At 43.9% G+C, this 9,458-nt stretch overlaps 1 protein-coding gene across 1 annotated transcript; it reads left to right on the top strand.

Annotated features, from left to right (window-relative positions):
* Nucleotides 1-2,692: 2,692 nt before the first annotated feature.
* On the top strand, nt 2,693-8,829 carry LOC125944434 (high-affinity choline transporter 1-like). The gene is made up of 4 exons (XM_049664926.1): nt 2,693-2,824; nt 4,580-4,729; nt 7,162-7,291; nt 8,591-8,829. Exons 1-4 carry the CDS (start codon nt 2,693-2,695, stop codon nt 8,827-8,829), a joined length of 651 nt encoding a protein of 216 aa, XP_049520883.1.
* Nucleotides 8,830-9,458: the final 629 nt, after the last annotated feature.

Raw genomic sequence — 9,458 nt, 5'->3', positions numbered from 1 at the left:
GTCACTAAAGTGTAACTTTCTCTCTAACATGCGACAAACTTGAGTCAAAGCGGTCAAGCCCTTGTATCCCTGGTATCTACGGCGCATGCGTGACTCGCGCGTGGAGGGTTACGTCTCCAGAGACGCGCAGTTTGTTTGGCTGCAAAAGTGGCAAAGCCAAGTGAATGCACTGCCACTGTCCTCTCAATCGGCTCTGCCGTGCCCGGGGCTGCGTTCTGGCATCCGCTGCTTCCATGAACATTGTGCGCACGCGCATTATCGTTCCTGCTGAGCAGCTGTGTGCATACCACACCGCGGTGTATACGCTGGTCTGAGCAGAACCGACTGTAAATGTCAATCTAAATCTACCGAATCCTTTAATTAGGGGCTGACAAACCCCGATGGTTTTCCGTCGCTCTTAGGTCGTGCACCATCGAGGTACGAATCCAGAATCGTTGCTGCAGCCATTCGTCATCGCGCCAACGTTTCGGCACGCATAGTATCTGCCAAGGTGCCGTTCAGAATAAATTGGGGCTTGGATTTCCAGAAAGATACGTTTATTATAATTTCCGAACCCTCGAGTGTATGCCGACCCTCGACTTTAGTACATGCATCACTTTTTCAATAAAATTTCCGGTCTACGTCCGACTAAATACGTAGATCTTTGTAGGGAGATCTACTGTGTACGTATACCCAATAGCCGACGACACTCTGGACACACGTCAACGGGTACCACGCTCTACGGATAACGTTGGCGCCGTTAATTGACGCCTCGTATATAAGCGGTGCTCTCTTTCAGGAGGGCGCTTTTTCGCCGGCAAGATGCGATGCACCAAGGCGCTGACGATGCTGGATCCATTTCAGCAGCACTACGGGCGATGGATAGCCGTGATTCTGTGTTTCCCCGCCGTCTGCGCAGACGTCTTCTGGACGGCCTCCATTCTGGCAGCCTTAGGTGAGAGTTTCTTAAAATGCTACCCAGAGGGAAATTTGGCGCCACCGTCTATGCGAGTTTCCTCACAGGCTAAGGCATTATTGGGATACAGCGCCGCAGAGGTTTACTGTACTCCTTCTCATGCCTACCTTGGCAGGAAAATGCCTGCCAACTCTCCCAATTTGTTCGGGACTCACCCGAATTCTGAGCGATTCATCTGCTTTCATGGACACGGTCATAAATCTTCCGAAAAACTGCCCACACCGCGAAACATAAGAAATAGAAGAAAAAGAAACGTTATGTTACACAGCGGCATCGTAATTGACATTATACGCTAGGTACCAATCCGAAGTCAGATTTAATGCAAGTCATTCGTGTATAGGCGATGTAGGCCTCACTTGGTTTACTTCAGATCGAAACACGCGTTGAGCAGTGCGCGTGAGGCAAAATGTCTAATATTCGTTGCATAATGGCCGGTTTTTAAAGTCAGCTTTGTTGCAGTACAGTTCTGTTATGAGGCAAACCATATTAAAAGTGAGAAGGCACCACTGTTATTGGACCTAGTACGTGTTCCTTAGCTATACGCCAACCCGCCGTATCCTGTCACAGCATGAGAGCTGAGTTCTCCAGTCATTGTGCTGGTAGTCATTCAGAGCTCTCTGTGACATTGCTGCGGTGCAGAAAATAAAGAGCCTTTTTTTTTTTTTTAGGAGCCTTGCCAAACCATCCCTTTCCAAACACTGTTCAAAAGCAGCAGGGAAATCACGATAAAGTTCAGTAAATGAGTATGTTATTAGAAGAGAGTATACCCTCTCTACGTCATTAACTAAAAGTCTTTGAAATATGGCCGGTCTTCTGCAGTATGCTTTAAAAATGTTTCCGATGGAGTCATGCTGGTGGTTTGCGGTGAATGTAAACAGACGGACAACGGAGCTCACATGAAGAATCCCTGCGCATAGTTTCACCACGTTGGCCATTGACAGATGACGTGGAGAATTTTTCTGCGCGTGTCTCATCTGTTTGCAAAAGCAGGAACGGAGCGTCATGATGTAATGAGTATCACGACATCACGGGTGCTGAAGCTGAAACTGGTTCGTAGTAACAAGCACTCTAGAAAATTATTTAGGGCGTTCTGATGCTTGCAAATACTTCTTCTAAGGTTGAGAGGACTTGGACAGGCATTTAAGGCATGAAATTCGAAGTCGAAGATGTCATGTCCGTACTCCAAGACACAGGAAGATTGCGGCTTGAGACGGAGGGCAAGCGGAGTTGAAGAGGAAGGAATTGAGTTGGGTGGACCATGTGACGGCATAGAGCAAGTAACCGGTTCTCTATTAGAGCAACAAAACAGGTGCCAAGGGAAGGGGAAAGCAGTTGAGGGGTGATGTCCTGGACATTGTCAAATTCCGCCATAGTTTCGAATTCTGTAACGGCGGCAATATTGAGCCAATCAGAGGGGCCATAGAGCAGCGCTCTGGTCCAGTTGGAGCGGACAAGATGGCGAATTTGACAAGGACGGCAAATGTTTAGGTGGTGTGATGAAATTAGAAAATGTTTGCAGGCATTATTTGGTGGATTCTACTGAAATTGGAGATGCTTGGGAGAGCGGCCTCTTTCCTGCATCGCACTATGGAAAAAGTTGAATTATTATTATTATTATTATTATTATTATTATTATTATTATTATTATTATTATTATTATTATTATTATTATTATTATTATTATTATTACACAATTTGATCATGTGCCGCGCTTTCGCAGGCAACGCAGCGAATTCGATGATCGAGCTGAACAGCGCCCAGACCATCATGTTGTCGGCCACAGTCATCCTGTCCTACACGGCGTTGGGCGGGTATTACTCGGTTGTCTACACGGACATCTTCCAGCTCACGAGCACCGCAATCGGACTGGTGAGTCGAACTTTTCCAGGATGGGCGACTCGACTGTCTTGTCTCGGCTAGTATTCGGGCATATATAGTCTAAAGTGCTTCGGCACCACCTGTGCCATCTGTTAGTGCGTCGGGAGTGGCTCACGGCTTACCGGTTAATGTTCCCGCGTACTTAACTGGCGCCGGCCGGGCTGGACGACGATCAGTGGCTTACTACGAGATTAATTTGTCTGCACTTACACCTTTCTTTAAGACTCCTTGTAACGTACTCAGGCCGTCAAAAAACGGCCAGCGGACATAAACATATCTGCCAACTGTCGCGATTTGTCCGGGAGACTCCCGAATTCTGACCAATTCTCCGGACTGTACGGGCACGGCCCTAAATCGCCGGAAAAACTGTCTCATCCCCACTGCGGAAAAAAAAAAGAAAGAAATCGCGTCACGCAGCACAGCCGCATCGTAATTGTCATTACGCGCTAGGGAGCTATTCAAAGTCAGATTTAAGTCCATGCCATTCGTGTGTAAACAATGTGGACATAACTCAATTTGCTTCGCATCGAGACGTGCGTTTAAGAGTGCGTGCGGAGCAGAGCTCTAATATGCGTTGCAGTATGACCGCTTTTTTTTAAGTCAACTTCGCCGCATAACAGTGGTGTTTTATGGTGAAGCGTATCGAGAGTGAAAAGGGACCACTGCCACGTGACATAGTCTGTGTTCATTAATTATACACGCGCGCACGCGTCGTCTCCGGCCGCAGTACAAGCGCCGTGGCGGCTAATAACTGTACTGGTAGCAATTCAGAGCTGTTTTTAATGTGTAAGGATTGTTTGGCGAGTACCCCAGCAAAAGGTGTCTGTCACGCGTTAAGTGTAATGCCTTGTATCTGCACAAAAAATGCGTAATTTGCGAAGTTAAGACATTTCATCGTTATAATAGCGTAAATGCATATGATTGGTAGCTTTATAAACGATAAAGAGCAATTGAAAAGAAATGATCAAGGAAAATACTCATATGATCAGATTTATGCATACTCATACGGATACATAGGGCTCCATAGATATGCATGGGGAAGCACAAAAAATGCGTAATTTGCGAAGTTAAGACATTTCATCATTATAATAGCGTAAATGCATATGATTGGTAGCTTTATAAACGATAAAGAGCAATTGAAAAAAAATGATCAAGGAAAATACTCATGATAGATCTCCTGTGGAAAGGTCCGCGGCTTGACGTACTGAACCGGAGACAAGCTTAGTCAGGTCTAGTCACCTGACGACTGGATATGTCTGCCAACACACATGAAGGCCCAGGCCACGTTATCGACTGCCAGTGGAAGGACCTTTAGGGCAGATATTAATCCCTTTATCCACGTAGGCCCGCTCCGTGCCCTCCCTTATAAGACGAACTCACTCACTCACTCACTCACTCACTCACTCACTCACTCACTCACTCACTCACTCACTCACTCACTCACTCACTCACTCACTCCGTGTGTGTGTGTGTGTGTGTGTGTGTGTGTGTGTGTGTGTGTGTGTGTGTGTGCGTGTGTGTGTGCGTGTGCGTGTGTGTGTGTGTGTGTGTGTGTGTGTGTGTGCGTGTGTGTGTGCGTGTGCGTGTGTGTGTGTGTGTGTGTGTGTGTGTGTGTGTGTGTGTGTGTGTGTGTGTGTGTGTGTGTGTGTGTGTGTGTGTGTGTGTGTGTAACTGTAGCCCAAGCTTGAAGTGGGGGACATTGAAATAAACTTTGTGGTGTCGTGTCTTTCTCGTGCCCGTTTCCAGTGGGTCTGCGTGCCCTACGTCCTGACAAACAGCGCGGCGGGACAGCTGGGGCCTCCGCAGGACGACTGGATTGGCATGATCGAGAACAAGGACCTCAGCCAGATCTTCGACCACATGCTCACGACTATCTTCGGTAGCATTCCGTGTCAAGTAGGTGCTGCGAAGACTCGACTTTCTGTAATTGCCTCGGCGCTGGTTTTACAGCGCGATTTGCGAAAATGGCCTTGAGCAGCTGCTGGCTTCTACGGTTGAACAGTTTTGAATGCTTTTTTTTAATTTTCTTTAAATTTTTACTTTTAGTGGAGAACCCTGAATTCTACCAACTGTGCAAATGATAATTTTGATTTATGGCTTGCAATGTTCAAGAGAAATTGTCGATATTTGGTAAGTTAAAAAGAAAATGAAAAGAAACACAAAGTTTACAAATCCGTAATTCTGCACCGAACAAGAATATCAGTTATGTACACGCCATCTGTTAGAGCATCTAAATCTAAAGCAGCCAAATGTGACATATAAGTTTAATCTAGGTGAATTGTTACAATGCTTACGAGGGCTTTACACAAATCCTACTAAATTTTGTGGTATATTGCAAAACGATGTACTACGTATTTACACGGGGTGATAATTTTTGTTTTCCGGAATGTTTAGAAGTCGCCTATGGCAGATAATTCTTATCCTTGAGCGGGATTATTCGAAAAAGCGGACATTACTAGCACGAGAAATCGAAACACATGTTCAACTAATTATGAAACAGTCCCTAATCAACTTCCCAATTAATTACTTTACTGCACATATTGCAAGTTACGAATTGTAGTCGGTGAGCTTGCAAGACGTATCCACTTCAGTAAGTCTCCAGGATGGCACCAGTTTCCAGATATTTTTCAAAGTGTGGGCCGAAATATACGGGCGTTCCAGTTACTTTGGTGCTTCCCAAAATCAAGGTTAAAGCAAGGTTTTGTTAAAAAAGCAAGTGAATTTTTACGGCGAGTTTGATGGCGCATATTTACAAACTGGTGTCATTCTGTAAATTTATTCCAAGTGGGTACGCCTTGCAAAAAGACCGGCTACAATTCTTACATTGCAACATGTGCTGTAAAGTAATTAATAAGTCAATAATTTTTTAATTAGTTGAATATGTGTTTCGATTTCACATGCAAGTGATGCCCGCCTACATGAATAACCTAGCTCAAGGGCTAGTATTATGTTACCTGCAACAGGTTATTTTTTAAAATTCTGGGAAACTTAAAAATGATCACCCCGTATTTCGTCTTGCACTTTACGGAATTGTTAAATAGTTTTCTATTGCCATGTTACAGAGTTGTTAACTTGATGCTTTAATATTTTTAATCCTTGCGATTTTCAAAACAATTTTGTAAAACAATTTATTCACTCAATCAAAAATTTGCTACGAGCAGTCGATAGATTTTAACTTCATCTTTTGTGTGCAACGAATCTTATCAAAATCGGAGCAGTAGTTTTCGGGAAAAATTATTTCTCCGTTTCCATGTATTTAGATAGGAGCCCCTAATATAAAGCTTCTTATCAGAGACACTTAAAGATACATATAAGGGTGAATTGGAAATATTCCTGAAATACCAAAAGGAACTGTCTTACCCTGAGCGTAGATTTGGTACACGGCAATAGGAACGCAATATAACGGAATACGCCTGGCGACGCCTGGCGACGCCGCATAAAGTTCATGCACTAGCACCTAGTGACGTCACAGATAAATGCAGCGTTCTCTGGCGACCGATCGTATCGCGATAAGCAATGATTACGCTGCAGTGTGAAGGAACCAAAGACTGAACATAGCGAGTTTTGAGAAGATTTTTTGCGTGAAGACAGCCCAAATGGACGAAAACACTCTGAACGCCATAACGTCACAGTATCGTACCGGCGCCGTGGCTTGACCATGAAATTCAAAACGGAGAAGTTTACCCGCATATTTTTTAGATTTTTTTTTTACTAGTAGCCAACCTGTTCCCGCCAAGTCAATGGATCACGGAGACTTGAACGAATTCTCGCGTTAACTGGATTAAAGCACAATTTCAAATGCGCGTGTAACTCAGAAACGTTGGCATTATAAAGGACCACTGAACCAACTTCAATAACGTTTTTCTGTGCTCACAAGAGTTTCGACGGGAATTTAAGGCGCAGGCTCCTTTCCCAAGCGTATCAACCTTGAGGGAAGCGGAACGCCAGGCCGGGGTGCGCTTGTGCCCATTTTAACCAGTGGGCGCCCGGCGGCGGTGGGAATCGAACCCACAACCTCCCGCAGCCGAGGCGGGCGCTCTATCACTCAATAAACAACTTCAATAAAATTTGTCTCATTTAACAGAAACGCTAAGCTCTACCGACTGCTGGAAGAAACATTTGGTGAGGAGCATAATATTTTAGAGAAAAATGTCGAAAAATGGTGAGTTGAAGAAAAAGAAATATATATACTTAAGAATGACGTCTACAAGTTTGCACCTCTGGACTATAAGAACAGATGCCACAGTTATGTAAACTGTACTTTTTGGAACGTCTAAAGCGGACATATATTACAGCTTATACACGGAATCGGCATGTTCTATTCGCAGGTATACTTTCAAGGGGTCCTCGGCTCTGATAACGCCTTCAGTGCGCAGATGCTTTCCTATTTGGCCGCCGTGGGATGCTTGGTGCTAGCAGCACCATCAGTCATCATTGGTGCTGTTGCCAAATCTACGAGTAATACCATCATTTTATCTATTGTCTCGAAATACGCGGGTTATATGGTACGAGGCCTACCTCCAGCAACTGTTTTACTACCTTTTGAGCTTATCTGGTATCCCAACAATAACCACCAATATTGCGTACGCTTCCTTTATTTATCACTCAGCGCTCGCTACTTTCTTGTAACGAACGTTATGTCACGCTGTTCGTGACCTGAATGCACTGGAAGGAAATAAAAAAAAGGTAATAAATTTGCGGGGGGGGGGGCTCCGAAATAATTTCAGCCACCTGGAGCTCAGAATTAGAGAATTTCTAATTAGCCACCTAGAGCTTAGAGAATTTCTAAGTACACGGGTGTCCTTGCATTCCACCCGCATCAGAATGCGGGCACCTCGATCGGGAATCGCATTTATGATCCTGTGCACTCGCGCAAAGAGCGATGAAATGGAATATAGTACCTACATGTAATGTTAAGAGACGCGGAGGAGGCATTACGTATAGGAGTTACAACGAGCGTATATTGCGATGAGCAGGATGAAGCAGTATATTTTGTGTTCGTGACCGTGTTAAAGCTGCCAACGCAGGTTAGCGTGAGCTTGTCAAGTTGTCGAAATTACAGTTTTTCTACTGGACTCCGGCATCATGTGAGCCCTACAATGATGCGAGTAAACGTAATCTTATTATTATTATTATTATTATTATTATTATTATTATTATTATTATTATTATTATTATTATTATTATTATTATTATTATTATTATTATTATTATTATTATTTTAAATTTAGTTGGGTAGGTGATGTAATTAATGCGTAGAGCAGATAACCGATGTTTTTACCTATACATAGTACAATAAGGAGACCCTAAATAGCAACTCTACCTTCGTTTAGATTGGCCAAGCTCAATAGCCTACTTTCATCGATTTGGATACTAGCCGAGATAACTGGAGGTTCCTATCTTGAACCTAATTCGTCGAAACAATAGCACCGTTTTGTGAGTGTGACGTCATGAATTTCGAAATGGTCCCGCGAATTTTGGATCATTCTGACTCAGAAAAAGTTCTTCAAGCTTGCAAAGATGGGTATATGTGATTTCTTCAGAATGCAATGCAATACCTCTTTACCGACACGCAATCAGGTGTCAGACCTGAGTGGACAATACAAAATCCATGACAATTAAGCTGGTGCGGGGAAAGAAAAAAAAAAAAGAAACAGGTTGGCGTTGCCGCTCGCTTTGTGCGTCATTTCTGAATCGCTACGTCACTTCCCGCCGATTGTAATTGCGATCAGCAATGCGCTCGCGTGCGGCCCGCAGACTTCACCGCGATGGGCTACCCCGGTCCGTACAATCTGCTCGCGGAGCACCGCAGGAACGTGATGCCCACCGCCATCCACTACATGACTCCGTCCTCGGTGTCCACACTGGGGCTGACCGCCATCACCGCGGCCATCATGTCGTCCGCGGACTCTTCCATGCTGAGTGCCTCTTGCCTCATCACCCGCAATATCTATCACTTTATCATAAGGCCTACGGTAAGGAAGCCAACTAACTAACTAACTAACTAACTAACTAACTAACTAACTAACTAACTAACTAACTAACTAACTAACTAACTAACTAACTAACTAACTAACTAACTAACTAACTAACTAACTAACTAACTAACTAACTAACTAACTGATCGAACGAACAAATTGCTTAACGAATGAACGAACAAATGAACGAGTGAAGGTATAAACAAATTAAGTTTTAAGGCGAAAGCCTTTAATGGCTCATACTCGCGGCGTCCGACCGTCCGTCCGTCCGTCCGTCCGTGCCGTTTAACGGTGCCAACTGTGGCCTCTCCCCCTCACACTCTCTTAGCAATCATGTGATGGCACAGCGGCGCATAGTAAAAAAAAAAAAAAAAGACATGGCACAGTCAGTCGAATGGCCATAGGCTTTCGCCGAACACACTTTGGAATTTACGAAGTATCCTTCAATTTTTTATTCCTTCCTCTGTCGATGAAGGACTTCATTATTATTATTATTATTATTATTATTATTATTATTATTATTATTATTATTATTATTATTATTATTATTATTATTATTATTATTACATCTCTTTCTGTGACAAGGAAGGTGCATGCATGCGTGCTATGAGCGCCTTTTTCCCTCCGCTATATGAGCGCCACCAAGC

Source organism: Dermacentor silvarum, chromosome 3 (genome assembly GCF_013339745.2).
Source record: "Dermacentor silvarum isolate Dsil-2018 chromosome 3, BIME_Dsil_1.4, whole genome shotgun sequence".
Classification (NCBI taxonomy): Eukaryota; Metazoa; Arthropoda; class Arachnida; order Ixodida; family Ixodidae; genus Dermacentor; species Dermacentor silvarum.
Note: the sequence above shows the minus strand (reverse complement) of the source record. Positions and strands in the feature narration are given on the sequence as shown.